At 38.4% G+C, this 14,664-nt stretch overlaps 1 protein-coding gene across 1 annotated transcript; it reads right to left on the bottom strand.

Moving 5' to 3' along the window:
• Positions 1-5,097: 5,097 nt before the first annotated feature.
• IZUMO3 (IZUMO family member 3) lies at positions 5,098-7,488 on the bottom strand. Its single transcript, XM_052645392.1, has 7 exons — positions 7,257-7,488; positions 7,046-7,120; positions 6,808-6,897; positions 6,574-6,591; positions 6,038-6,118; positions 5,546-5,636; positions 5,098-5,233 (listed from the first exon to the last, which is right to left on the bottom strand). The coding sequence occupies exons 1-7, from the start codon at positions 7,486-7,488 to the stop codon at positions 5,098-5,100; spliced, it is 723 nt and encodes a 240-aa protein (XP_052501352.1).
• Positions 7,489-14,664: the final 7,176 nt, after the last annotated feature.

Raw genomic sequence — 14,664 nt, 5'->3', positions numbered from 1 at the left:
TTATGGCGCTGGGTCTCCAACTTGTAGACTGTATATGATGGCATTATCTCAGGATCCATAATAGTGTGAACCAATTCCTATAATAAATCTTCCTAAATTTTCTGTCTGTCTACTGATCTATCTTTTTGGTTCTGTTTCTCTGAAGAACACAGACTAACGCAGATTTTGTTGGTAAGGGTAGTTCTAGAGGAATATAACTTTAAAGATGGGTTTTCAGAATTGGTTTTGAGTTTTTGGAATTGACTTTCTAGTCCTGTTAGTTTAAAGATGCTGATAACTTACTGCCAGTAGTAAGGAGAGCACTGATAGTCCTTGGCATGAACTGTTTATAGTGTTATGTAAAGTATCTCCATTGGATACTATTAATCAATAATTTATAAGACGTAAGTTGGATGATTCTGTATATGATACTTTCAAACAATTTTTGAAAACTAGGTAATATGATGATGTTGATTGGTTGCGTCTATTTTACTGGACACAGTGCTCAAAGGATGAACTCTGGGATTCAAATTCTCAGCTCAGACCCCACATATATGACCTAGAAGCTTCTTGTTGTACTTTGAGGAAGAACCTTATCTTCTATAGGTGCAGGGTTGAAATTGCTGAAAATAAAACGCAGGACCTTATCCTTCTATTGGCTGAATTACAATGCAAGTTGAATACCAGCCTTGTAAGGTGCCTGTTGTTTAATTCAGGGCATTAAATTAAGAAAGCATTGGGTTCTGTAAATTGGGATGGGGATATGTGGGCAGACTCTGATGAAGAACATATAGCTTTCACTTTAGATATTCTAGTTCTGTAACATCATCTCTTACAAATGGGAGAATCAGTAAGTAGATATTTATTGCATGGGTGTTTATTGTAGCGTTATTTACAGTGACTAAAAAAAAAAAAAGCTAATGAAAAGAATACCCAAAATAGAGGAATGTTAGAACAACTATGGCACCATCACACTATGGTATGGTGCACAACCACCAAAATGTGAATAGACTTTGATATCAGTTAGCTTAATTGTCACAAAATATGTAACTATGAAAATCAATATGCAAAACTGTGTATACTTCTTAATAGCAAGCAATTACATGTATAAATCTATTTATATGTATGTGTGTGTATCTGTTTGCTTATAACCAATTAGGTTTTGATAAAATAATGAAAGATACATCCTTGTTAACCAGGGTTTTCTAAAAGAGAGTAATGAGAATGGAGTAGAAGAGGAACGCGAGGAATCAACGAGAAATTCAAAAGGCTGCAGGAAAGCAACACACAAAATCTGGCAAATATATTATCCCATTAATATAATTTTCTATAATGAAAAGCCTTCCTCAGTGATCTATGCAAAAAAATAGAGGAAAACAATAGAATGTGAAAGACTAGAGATTTCATCAAGAAAATTAGAGATACCACAGGAACATTTCATGCAAAGATGGGCTTGATAAAGGACAGAAATGGTATGGACCTAACAAAAGCAGAAGATATTAAGAAGAGGTGGCAAGAATATACAGAAGAACAATCAAAAAAAGATCTTCAAGACCCAGATAATAACGATGGTGTGATCACTTGCCAGACATCCTGGAATGCAAGACAGACATCCTGGAATGCGAAATCAAGTGGGCCTTAGGAAGCATCACCATGAACAAAGCTAGTGTAGGTGATGGAATTCCAGTTGAGTTATTTCAAATGCTTAAAGATAATGCTTTGAAAGTGCTGCACTCGATTGCCAGCTCATTTGGAAAACTCAGCAGTGGCCACAGGACTGCAAAAGGTCAGTTTTCATTCCAATCCCAAAGAAAGGCAATGCTAAGGACTGCTGAAACTACCACACAATTGCACTCATCTCACACTCTAGCGAAGTAATGCTCAAAATTCTCCAAGCCAGGCTTCAACAGTCCATGAACTGAGAACTTCCAGATGTTCAAGCTGGTTTTAGAAAAGGCAGAGGAACCAGAGACCAAATTGACAACATCCATTGGATTATTGAAAAAGCAAGAGAATTCCAGAAAAAAACATTTACTTCTGCTTTACTGACTATGCCAAAGCCTTTGACCATGTGGATCAGAACAAACTGTGGAAAATTCTGAAAGAGATGGGAATACCAGACCACCTGACCTGTCTCTTGAGAAATCTATATGCAGGTCAGGAAGCAACAGTTAGAAATGGACATGGAACAACAGACTGGTTCCAAATCAGGAAAGGAGTAAGTCAAGGCTGTATATTATCACCCTGCTTATTTAACTTCTATGCAGAGTACATCATGTGAAATGCCTGGCTGAATGAATCACAAGCTGGAATCAAAACTGCCATGAGAAATATCAGTAACCTTAGATATGCAGATGACACCACCCTTATGGCAGAAAGTGAAGAAGAACTAAAGAGCCTCTTGATGAAAGTGAAAGAGGAGAGTAAAAAAGTTGGCTTTAAACTCAACATTCAGAAAACTAAGATCATGGCAATCTGGTCCAATCACTTCATGGCAAATAGTTGGGGAAGCAGTGGAAACAGTGAGCCTAATTGTTTGGTTCCAGAATCACTGCAGATGGTTACTACAGCCATGAAATTAAAAGATGTTTGCTCCTTTGAAGAACAGTGATGCCCGACCTAGATAGCATTTTAAAAAGCAGGCACATTATTTTGCCAACAAAGATCATCTGGTCAAGGCTATGGTTTTCCCAGTAGTCATGTATGGATATGAGAGTTGGACTATAAAGAAAGCTGAGCACCGAAGAATTGATGCTTTTGGACTGTGGTGTTGGAGAAGACTCTTGAGAGTCCCTTGGACTGCAAGGAGATCCAACCAGTCCATCCTAAAGGAAATCAGTCTGGAGCATTCATTGGAAGGACTGATGCTGAAGCTGAAACTCCAATACTTTGGCCACCTGATGTGAAAAACTGACTTTTGAAAAGTACTAGATGCTGGGAAAGATTAAAGGCAGGAGCAGAAGCAGACAATAGAGATTGAGAAGGTTGGATGGCATCACTGAATCTATGGACATGAGTTTGAGTAAACTTCGAGAGTTTGTGATGGACAGGGAGCCTGATGTGCTGCAGTCCATGGGGTCACAGAGTCAGACACAACTTAGCAACTGAACTGAACTGAACTTAAAGCAATATAAATATAGTAATTTAATAAAGACCATGAATGAAGTTAGTATGTTTCAAGAATTTTTGGTGAGATAAATCTTAAGTCATTGGGAAATGATAGATGCCAGTGATATGATTATCCTGTAATTTTTAACAGGAAATTCAAATTTAGAAACTGAGAGATATTAATGTTCAAGTCTTCCTCAAATATATTCAGATTTATTCAATATTTCATTATTATAGTAGCAACAACAAACAAGCACTCAGAGATCTACAGTGGGTGAAAAATTTGCAAATTATTTCTCCCTACCACTAAGGAATCAACCTGCCAGTGTGGGAGAGACAGGAGGAGCAGGTTCAATCCCCATGTAAGGAAGATCCCCTGGGAGTAAATGGCAACCCATTCCAATATTCTTGCCTGGAAAATCCCATGGACAAAGGAGCCTCGTGGGCTATAGACCAGAGTCACAGAGAAGCGGACACAGCTGAGAAACTGAGCACACACACATGTATAACTGAAGCAGGACCTGTTTTCCTAACAATAAACTGTGGTGTTATTCTTTCTAAATAAGCTTCCAAAATAGAACAAAACAAAATAGAATGGACAGTTCATGTATTTTAGGGTTAGCCAGGCTTCAGTTTTATTCTGATACGACTGAGCGACTTCAATTTCACTTTTCACTTGCATGCATTGGAGAAGGAAATGGCAACCCACTCCAGTGTTCTTGCCTGGAGAATCCCAGGGATGGCAGAGCCTGCTGGGCTGCCGTCTATGGGGTCACACAGAGTTGGACACGACTAAAGTGACAGCAGCAGCAGCAGTTTTATTCCAGGTTTTGCCACCACTGTCTGTAATCAAGAATATGTTGAGAATAAACCCACACTTACCATCTTTCCATTTATCTCCATGATTATAGATGTCAGTTCCAATCAGATGGTATGAGTAAGGTTAGCCACCACGGGAGTTTGTCATAGCCTAAATTACTTGTTGTGGGATCTTGAGTTAGATATTTTCCTGTTTCTTCATTCATAGTGCTGCAGTCAATAACAGTATTACTCAAAAGATTATTGTGAGAGTTCAATTTGATAGTAGATGTAAAACACTAATTAAGATTTAATATACACATTAGAAGTGTTTAATAAGAACAACTAGACTAAGACAATATCCAACTCAATCATAGAACATAGATTTCTGGAAAATGGTTGGGACAAAACTCAACTCAGGCTCATATTTTGGACTTTTGTGTGTGTGTTTATGATATGATGATGATTAAATGCTATGTAATGTCAAAGAAAATTTCCTGCATTGAACCTACTGATAAATATGGAAACAGTTACTAAATGAAAGATGGAAATAAAACAGCCCTAGACATTTGAAAGTGATCTTGATTAAAGATATTAATGAGAATTACCAACCATGCAGTCTTTCTTAAAATGTGATTACAAAGAACTTTATTTATAATAAATTGAACGTGGGTTGACAGCATAGAAAAAAACAAGTTTAGAAAAGTGACAGGTTCTGTTCTGCAAGCATAAGTTTTTCATCTATTTCATCATTATCCTAAATGGAGTCTACACTATCAGAAAATTGATTCCACGTCTTTTATTTTGCCTTTTTTTAAACAAAAGAACCAAAACCATACTTAAAATTTTGTTGGTAATAGTTACACACATTAAGTCCATTGTTTGGATGCTTAGACTGATAGAATGAGAAATAAAACTACGTCTTTATTACCTTTTCTGTGGAATCTTAGATTACCATTCGCTCTTTGTTATTATGCAGTGTACTATCTTTCATGTGCGTTGCTACATACCAGCATTGCTTTCTGTCCAATTTCCAATAAAATGTTTGCTTCCGTTGCCCTCAGGATATCGGAAAGGATCTTTACCAGAGAAACTAAGTTCAGTTTTAGAATACTTTGACTTTATGACTGCAAAAGAGCTTAATTCCTGATTTTCTACTCAGAGTCAACACATAAGACAATTACGAAAGACCTCCTGCCTGTGTCTATGTATTTATTCTCTGCCTCTGAGATCTTTCTCCTTTTCATCCTTTACCCCCATTAATTCTTCAAGTTTCTTCTCCAAGTATTTCTTTAATGACCTTCGTATTGCCTTCATTTTCCTCCGATGAGAGATGCAAAAATGGAATCTAGAGAAATAGAATAATCCCAACTTAAATATTAGTAGCCCAATTCTTTAAAAAATTGTAACTATTTATTTCTTCCTTTTTTTGAATTCCTCTACAAGCATTTTTCTCGTACTTCATCACACTTTCTCCATTTCCTATGTTCCCAACTTTTATCCCATCAAACCTTCATGTTTCATTCCTATTAGTAGGATATCCTAAAGTTTGAGATTACTTCTTTCCCCTTATTTCCATTGGAAGAAGGGGGAAGATTGGGCAGTCTCTTTGCCAAAGAAATGCTTGACCCAGTGTGTGTTTGAAAGCAGGAAAACTCACAGTAGCAAAACACCTCCCAGTATTACACCTTCTGCTAATAATATCAGAAATAGTCCAATTTCTCGATTCTCAGCCTTCTTTGGATCATCCTCTGGAGGAAAAAAGGGGAAAACATGAGCTAGAGGGGAAAATTATTAACTTGAAAGCTTTATCCATAAGACTCTTTTTAACTTTAAAAATTGCTCTGTTCACTATTTACATCCTGTTCCCTGGTTATTCTGCTCTTTCTTAGACTCCTAGGCTCTACAAAACATTTTCCCCTACTACCCCTAGCCTAATTTCTCCACCTTTAGTACACTTTTTCATTTCTAAGCTCTTCAGTGACCCAGTGCCTAATAATTCATTCTGGCACAAATTTTGTCCAGCATCTTAGCTCTTATTTGTAGCATTAGCATGACCTATATAGAATGTGATCAACAAATATTTGTTTAGATCAATGAGAAACTACTTGATCCCTGGCCTTCCAAAGTGCCACACAACAATGTTTGTTACCTTCACAATATTCTCCTTTGAAACATCGAGAGGTGATGCGAAGACATGTCCAACAATCCAGGATAGGACCTTCAGTCACAACTGATGGAGAGAAGAAAGATAGTTGGAAGGGGGCCACAGCATGGAGTTTCCTTAGCTTAGACATCAGTGTGAATTAGATCTTGGGCATTTCCATTGGTTACATTGTTGTAACTTTCTTCTTCCCCTCAGTTCAATTCAGTTCAGTTTAGTCACTCACTAGCCATCAATTTTAGAGATGGATCAAAACTTTAAGCCCAATCTCTGAGAAGAAGTGGGAAAATGATGTCTCAGCTTATTTTGAGGCTATGGATTAAAAACTCTGGTATAGAAGGCCTCTGAGCACATCAAATTATATGGAGTGATTGAGATTTCACAAGCTAGATTTTGTTGTCACAGATCATTGACATTCCCCCTTGTAGCTGAGAGCTTTAGGAATTATGTTCTCAGTGTGACAAGTAGAGGAGATAAAGGAGACGGGAACTGAAACCTCCATGCACTACATGTACTGTACTTACCACAATCTTCAGAACAAGCTAAAAGAGAATCAGAAAGATCTAATGAGCTTAGAATCAACTTAAAGTGAGTCATATTTATACTCAAGTTGTTTTCATTTGGTTACCCATTACCTTCCAGCCACCCCTCCACCCATTCTGGATTATTTTAATGTGAATCCCTATTCCTCCTCTCACCCCTCATTTCCTATTCCTTTCACATAATTTCAGTGGCATTAGATATACATCTGATATTACCAACTTCAGAGAATTTCTTTAATAGTTTTTCCAGTTTGGAGTCCAGGTTTTTGCGGATATCGAGAAGCCTGCCTTGAAGGATAAAAACACCTGAAAAGGGGTGGAATGGACATCAGAAGAGAGAGGTGGCCTTTCCCTTCATAATTTAATCCTAATTGTTTTGCCTTGTTTCCCCCAGTGAATTGTTCTCAGACTTGCTTGGGCGATACATTCTTTTAACACTGAAACAGTACCTCACCTTTCCATGTTTCCTTGCTCAGTTTATCAAGTTCAATCTTCAGCCATGTTCTCAAATCGACAACCTTTTGAACAGCTAGAGAGGAGGGGTAAAGGAACATGTAGGGGTTAATTACATTTACAGAGGAAATTATGTGGCCCCAGGTACTCTCTTCCCTACCTCCCTTCTCCCTTTAGGTCCCAAAATTCTTAGGGGCTTAGGCTTCCCTCACCCAACACCCGAAGCATCTTGTCCCTGTGGGAGACCTTGAAGCTTAAACGGATCATCTCCTCCATCTGCCGTTGAAGCATATGAGTTCGGCCAGGGACTTCTGGGGGTACCAGTTTTCCAAGCAAGGATTTAACTTCCTCGATGAATTTGGGGTCACATTCCAAACAGCCTTTGACCCCATGGAAGGCTGCCAGGGACAGGGGCAGGAGCAGGAGCAGCCACAGGTCTCCCATATCCTTGCCCCGACTGCCCTTGCCCCAACAGCAGGTTGTCCTGGCAACTGGTTCACCTAGTTCCCTTTCCTTCAAAACTCCAGTAGGGAGAGCCTTGTCTTGGGTAGTCTGACTCCACCTTTCCCTCTGTTTCCATCCCACTTCTAGGCAATCTCATTTTTCTAAGGATCTTTGGTTGTTTTCTGACTTTTATCCTTCATTCCAGACAGAGGGAACTACCAGCTGGGGAGTAGATACCTGAGTTCTGAGTGTGGAACCCAGAATGAGAGAGAGAAGTCTTGAGCTCATACAAGCAGAGTTCTGTGCAGGGAGACAGCTCAGAAAACAGTTGTTAACCCTTTCTCTTACTTGTATTCTTAGTAAATGCCTGCACTCCTTCTGATCATTTAAGTATCAGTGGACGTTGAAAGAAATATCTTAGGACCTTAGTTTGTTTAATGCAAGGTCTGCTTTAATAGAAGAGGTAAGAAAATCCAGAATATTGATTTGCTTAGGGCCCCAATCCTTTATGGTAGCAGTATTGTTGAAAAATATTGTTGTAAATTGAAATGGGAGTCTATATATAATTATCATAGATAATAATGGTTTTGATACAATTGATAATCTCAGAAATTTAGACATTTTTCAGCAGGAATATTGCTCCAGCCATGCTATGTAACCTATTTAGATATCATTCTTCTTTTAGAGACCCTGGAACCAGAAGACTGCAAACATCAGTTGAGGAATACATGGTGATAAGTGAGACTCCAGTAAAATCCATGGTCCTTTAATAGGCATCTTTTGAATATGCTCATGATAAAGTGTGTAACTTATAAAAATATGACCACAATTACCATGGGCTGTGTTATCCAGCCATTTCCATGGAAAATGACCTAATAAACATGTTTTTCCTTTGGTTTAAAGCTTTTTGAATAAGAATTTTCTTTCTTATATAAAGAAATTAATGTTGCTTTGCAGACTTTCCAGACTAGTTACCTCTTTTCTAATACATTGCATGTATGGCTATGACTCCCTGGAAACTAGGAAACCCTGGGATCCTCAAAGGTTGGTGGTAGACTTGAAACCTAAGGTATGGCAAAGTCCTGGAGTAGAAGATTGTGAAGGAAGTTAAAAGAACTACCACTAATAATGTGACTTCCATGTGCCCAACTTTGTGCTGGAAACTCTTTAGATAGAATCTCCCAAGTCCTCATGGCATAGCGAGACTCTGAGAGATTATTCCCATTTTATAGATAAGAAACTGAGGGTCAAAACAATTGAGTGATTAGGGATCTGGATTCAAACTCATGTCTGCTTAACTTCAAACTCTATATACATTAAATATTGCCTCTCAAAATTTTCTGGAATAATACAGAAAGCAGTCTCTTGGAATTTGATAAATTGGAAGATGGGGGGTGTTTAATTCAAATTCTTTCATGTTCAAAAACTGGCCCTTCTTTGATCTGGCTTTATGTTCCCTTGGCTCAATGATCTCATCTTTCGATGACCCACAAAAGATTTTCAAAGGCTGAGGTCTGAAGGTATGTGTGTTAATGGGATTAAAGTAACTTTGGAAACCAAAGTTAGAGACTAAAAACGTTAAGAAACTTGGCAGGCAGGTGGCCAAAGAAAGATATTATTCAAAAAAAAGATACATATTATAGTTATCTTCCAGTTAACACTACAGGCTTTTCATTTGGGATTGGATTAGTAATGCTCTATCATACTACTGAATAACTCTACCTCATTCCATGGCATATTTTCTTGACTCTGACCTAGTAGCCCATCTACCATTTTATTTTTGCTTTACCTTTCCAGCTTAATTTGCAATCTAAGACTTTTAGGATAAGAGAAAAAAATAATTTGGCTTTTGTGTAGTCTTGGGAAGTCTGGAAATAGCAAGCCATTTCCTAAAAAAGACAGGCAGAGATTGTAATTGAACGGTACATATAAAAGGGAAAATAGTGGAGGAAGTATCACCCTCATGAAGTAAACAGTAGGCAGATGACAACACTGTGTGCTAAAGGTGAAGATTACACACAAAGGTCTGGGGAAGACAGAACGGCACCGAGTATGGAGAAATTTTTTATGGAGAGACTGAGTCCAGATGTATAACAGCACATGCATTCATAATAATTTACCAAATATATATTTGCCTGGTGGTGGTTCTTGCACAGATAAAGTATTCATGGTCAGTGTTGTATATTTTTTGTTTTTGATCACACAGCACTATCAATTGGAGCTGTGGTCCCAACCTGTTTGGCACCAGAGACTGGTTTCATAGACGACAATTTTTCCATGGAACTTGGAAGAGGGAGATTTAGGTGGTAAAGGGTGCCATGGGGAGCAGCAGATGAAGCTTCCCTCCCTAGCACGCTGTTTACCTCCTGCTGTGTGGCATGGTTCCTTACAAGCTGCAGACCACTTTCTGTATGAGGCTTGGGGCTGGGGGACCCCTGAATTAGACAGTCCCTCTTTTAAGGGCTAGGATCAGTGCTGTTGTAACATTTGGCCTTGGTGTTGTAACACAATGCCCTGAGGTTTAAAATCTGAAGAACTGGTTGCATAAAGAAGAGCAAGAAGCTGTTACAGTAATTTGCCCACATTCTCTGGTAGATCCCAGATCCATACAAAGAATAAAAATAACAAATCTCTGTGGCTCAAGCTTCCTGCAGAGTTTATCTGTCCAGCTGTGCCCTGCTGCATTGCTTTTCTTATCACTTCACAGGATTTTTTACAAGTTTGGCAAATGACCTGGGTATTTCTCACTCTCAGGCAATATTAACCTCTTTCCTGATTGAAAACTGAGACTTGGAAGCTATTAATTGCTATTTGGCTATGTTGTAAAGTATCTTTCTAGGTAGTGTAATAATCATAGGTTGAAATGTTTAAATAATTACTATGTGCCAGACATTTCACAGTAAAATCATTTCATTATTTTCTGTATTCCTGTTCATTTATATTCCATTGTTATTAAGCCAATGTGTCCATATTCCGCTCATCATTTAGGAAGAGTCATAAGATTTGAGCCTAGAAGTCTTTGAAGAAATCTCTACTTGGTAGCAAATCAAACTAAAATATAGTTGATCCGATTAATAGGGACTGTGGGAAGGAGGAGGGGAGAGAAGTAAAGGAAGCGGAGGATGTCTTCTCTCACAGTGTCTTCTCTCTGGGCAGGTCCCAGAAGGGAAGCTATGTTCGGTTAAAGGAAATAATGAGAGAAGAGGAGTTTTTGTCCTGCACCCGTTAGGGGCTCTGAAAGCTATACCGTTGCCCACACGTGGACAGTAGTAGCTAAGGAAAAGCCTGTAGGGCGGGGTAATAGAAGGTACTCCTGAGACAATGCCATTTCCCATATGGCATGCAAAAAGAAGTATGTTCCTACTGCCTACTAGGCAAGGGTATATAAGTGAACTCAGGATCTGGGGGAACCTGTCAATGTGTCTCATTAAAGCTCTAGGTAAATGGTCCCTTGTCTAAGATCTGGATAGCAAGCTACCAGGTCAGGAAAGGAAGAAGAATCTGCACCAAGCCCTCTGGCCTTGCTGGGACCAAATTGTTAGGAAAATCCGCTGGACCCCGAGGAAATAGAGAACAGATTCTAAGTGTTCCACATGCAGTTTCTCAGCAAAAACTACAAGCAGATCAGAAGTGGGGTGGTACCAACCTTACATAAAGATATCAAAACATTGTCAGAGGACGGAGCAGATATCCTCAAAGTTCAAAAAAAAAAAAAATCATGCAAGGAAATACACATCAGAGAAGAAAGCTAGTGTCTACTTCACTAAGAAGGAAAATGCAGGGGTTTTAAGTACTAGAAATAGTTCATTTTAATGTATTGGGGAAGATGGCTTGAGTCCATGGTTAAACTCATTATTTGTTAAAATAGGCTGGATGTTCAATGATTAGGAAGGTATTTTTCAGTTTAATTTTTTTTTTAATTGGAGGATAATTGCCGTACAATGTTGTGTTAGTTTCTGCTGTACAACAATAGGAATCAACCATAAGTGCCCATACTTCCCCTCCCTCTTGAACCTCCCTCAGCTCCTCATCCCACCCCTCTAGGTCGTCACAAAGCATCGAGTTGAGCTTTCTGCACTATACAGCAGCTTCCTACTAGCTGTCTGTTTTGCACATGATAGTGTGTATATGTCAATGATACTGTCTCAGTTCGTCCCTCCACTCCTTACTCTGCTGTGTCCATTAAGTCCATTCTCCACATCTGTATCTCCATTCCTGCCCTTGAAATAAGTTTATCAGTACCAATTTTCAAGATTCCATATATATTTGCTAGCACACAATATTTATTTTTCTTTTTCTGAACTCTTCACTATGTTTGACAGACTCTAGATTCATCCACATCACTACAAATGACCCAATTTCATTCTTCTTAATGGCTTAGTAATATTCCATTGTATATATGTACCACAACTTCTTTATTCATCTGTTGATGGACATCTAAGTTACTTACATGTCCTGATTATTGTAAATAGTGCTGCTATGAACATTGGCATAGCTTCCTGGGTAGCTCAGCTGGTAAAGAATCTGCCTATAATGCAGGAGACCCTGGTTCAATTCCTGGGTTGGTAAGTTCCCCTGGAGAAGGGATAGGATACCCACTCCAGTAGTCTTGGGTTTCCTTGGTGGCTCAGACAGTAATGAATCCACCTGCCATGTGGGATCCCTGGGTTTGATCCCCGGGTTGGGAAGATCCTCTGGAGGATGGCATTGAAACCCACTCTAGTATTCTTGCCTGGAGAATCCACATGGACAGAGGAGCCTGGCAGACTACATTCCACAGGGTTGCAAAGAGTCAGACATGACTAAGTGACTAAGCACACACATGAACATTGGAGTTCATGTATCTTTTCAAATTAGTGCTTCTGGCTTTTTTGGATACGTACCCAGGAGTAGAATTGCAGGGTTATACGGTAATTCTTCTTTTAGTTCTTTTTTGAGAAACCTCCATACTGTTTTTTGCAGTGACTGTACCAGTTTGCATTCCTACCAACAGAAGAATCCTCCACATCCTCACCAATATTTGTTATTTGTAGTCTTCTTGATGATAGCCATTCTGACAAGTGTGAGATGACATCTTACTGCGGTTTTGATTTGCATTTCCCTGATGATTAGCAGTGTTAAGTATATTTTCATATGGCTATCTGTTGGTCATCTGCATGACTTCTTTAGGAAAATGTTCTTTCAGATCTTCTGTTTCTCAATCAGGTTTTTTTTTTTTTTCCTTTGACGTCAAGTTGTATGAGCTGTTTATATATATTAACCCCTTATAGGTCATATTATTTGCAAATACTTTCTCCCATTCAGTAAGATTTTTAATTTTGTCAATGATTTCCATTGTTGAGCAAAAGCTTTTAAGTTTAATTATGTCCTACTTATTTATTTTGCTTTTATTTCCTTTGCTTTAAAAGACAGATTCAAAAAAATATTTCTATGATTTATATCAAAAAGTGTTCTGCCTATGTTTTCTTCTAGGAATTTTATGGTTTGTGGTTTTACATTTAGGCCTTTAAGCCACTTGGAGTTTATTGTATATGGTGTGAGAAAATGTTCTGATTGTATTCTTTTACATGTAGCTGTCCAATTTTCTTAGCACCACTTATTGAAGAGACTATCTTTTCCCCATTGTATAGTCTTGTTTCCATTTTTGTAGATTAATTGAAGATAAGTATGTGCATTGTCCCATGTACACTTGAAAAGAATGTGTCATCCGCTGCTTTCAGGTGGAATGCTCTCTGTATAACAATTAAGCCCCCTGCTCTAATGTGTCAGTTAAGGCCAATATTTTCATACTGATTTTCTGTCTGAATGATCAGTCCTTTAATATAAGTGGGGTGTTAAAGTCTACCACTATTATTATGTTAGTGTTCATTTCTCCTTTTGTTTCTGTTAATATTTATATTGTATATTTAGGTGCTCTTGTGTTGGGTGCATAAATATTTACAATTGTTGTAACCTCTTGGATTGATCCCTTGATCATATTTAGTGTTTTTCTTTGTCTCTTTTAAGTCTTTGTTTTAATATCTGTTTCCTTTGATATAATGGCCACCTCATGTGAAGAGCTGACTCATTGAAAAAGACCCTGATGCTGGGAGGGATTGGGGGCGGGAGGAGAAGGGGACGACAGAGGATGAGATGGCTGGATGGCATCACTGACTCAATGGACGTGAGTTTGAGTAAACTCCAAGAGTTGGAGTAATGGACAGGGAGGCCTGGCGTGCTGCGATTCATGGGATCACAAAGAGTCAGACATGGCTAAGCAACTGAACTGAACTGAAGTATTGCTACTCAGGCTTTCTTTTGATTTCCATTTGTACTGAATAACATTTTTCATCCCCTCGCTTTCAGTCTATGTGTGTTTTTAGATCTGAAGTGAATCTCTTGTAGGCAGCCTGTATATGGGTCTTGTTTTTGTATTCATCTAGCTACTCCTTTTTTCCCCTCTTATTTTCTCTTCCCTTGTGATTTGATGACTATCTTTAATGTGATGTTTGGATTCCTTATCCTTTTGTGTGTGTGTGTGTTTGTATATCTATATCTATATTATAAATTTTGTTTTTGAGTACCATGAGGTTTTCATGTAGCATTCTCTCTGTAAATGTGATTATTTTAAATTGCTTATCTGTTAATTTCAAATGCATTTTCAAAACCCTCAATTTACCCTATCCTCCCCTAGTGATTACTGACTTTTTCTGTCATATATTACTCTACTTGTTTTATGTATCCCTTAATTGCTTATTGTGGATGTAGATGACTTCACTACTTTTGTCTTTATACTCTCTATTAGCTTTGTGTGTGGATGACTTTCTACCTTTAGTATAGGTTTGCCTTTGTGTATGTTGTTGTTCAGTTGCTCAGTCATTTCCTATTCTTTGCACACCTATGGACTGCAGTGTACCAGGCTTCCCTGTCCTTCACCATCTCCCAGAGCTTGCTCAAACTCATGTCCATTGAGTCAGTGATGCCATACATGACTACTGGAGAAACCATAGCTTTGACTATGTGGACTTTTTTGGCAAAGTAATGTCTCTGCTTTTTAATATGCTGTCTAGGTTGGTCATAACTTTTCTTCCAAGGAACAAGCATCTTTTAATTTCATGGCTACAATCACCATCTGCCCATTTTGGAGCCAAAGAAAATAAAGTCTGTCACTGTTTCCACTGTTTCCCTGTCTATATA

Source organism: Budorcas taxicolor, chromosome 8 (genome assembly GCF_023091745.1).
Source record: "Budorcas taxicolor isolate Tak-1 chromosome 8, Takin1.1, whole genome shotgun sequence".
NCBI lineage: Eukaryota > Metazoa > Chordata > Mammalia > Artiodactyla > Bovidae > Budorcas > Budorcas taxicolor.
Note: the sequence above shows the minus strand (reverse complement) of the source record. Positions and strands in the feature narration are given on the sequence as shown.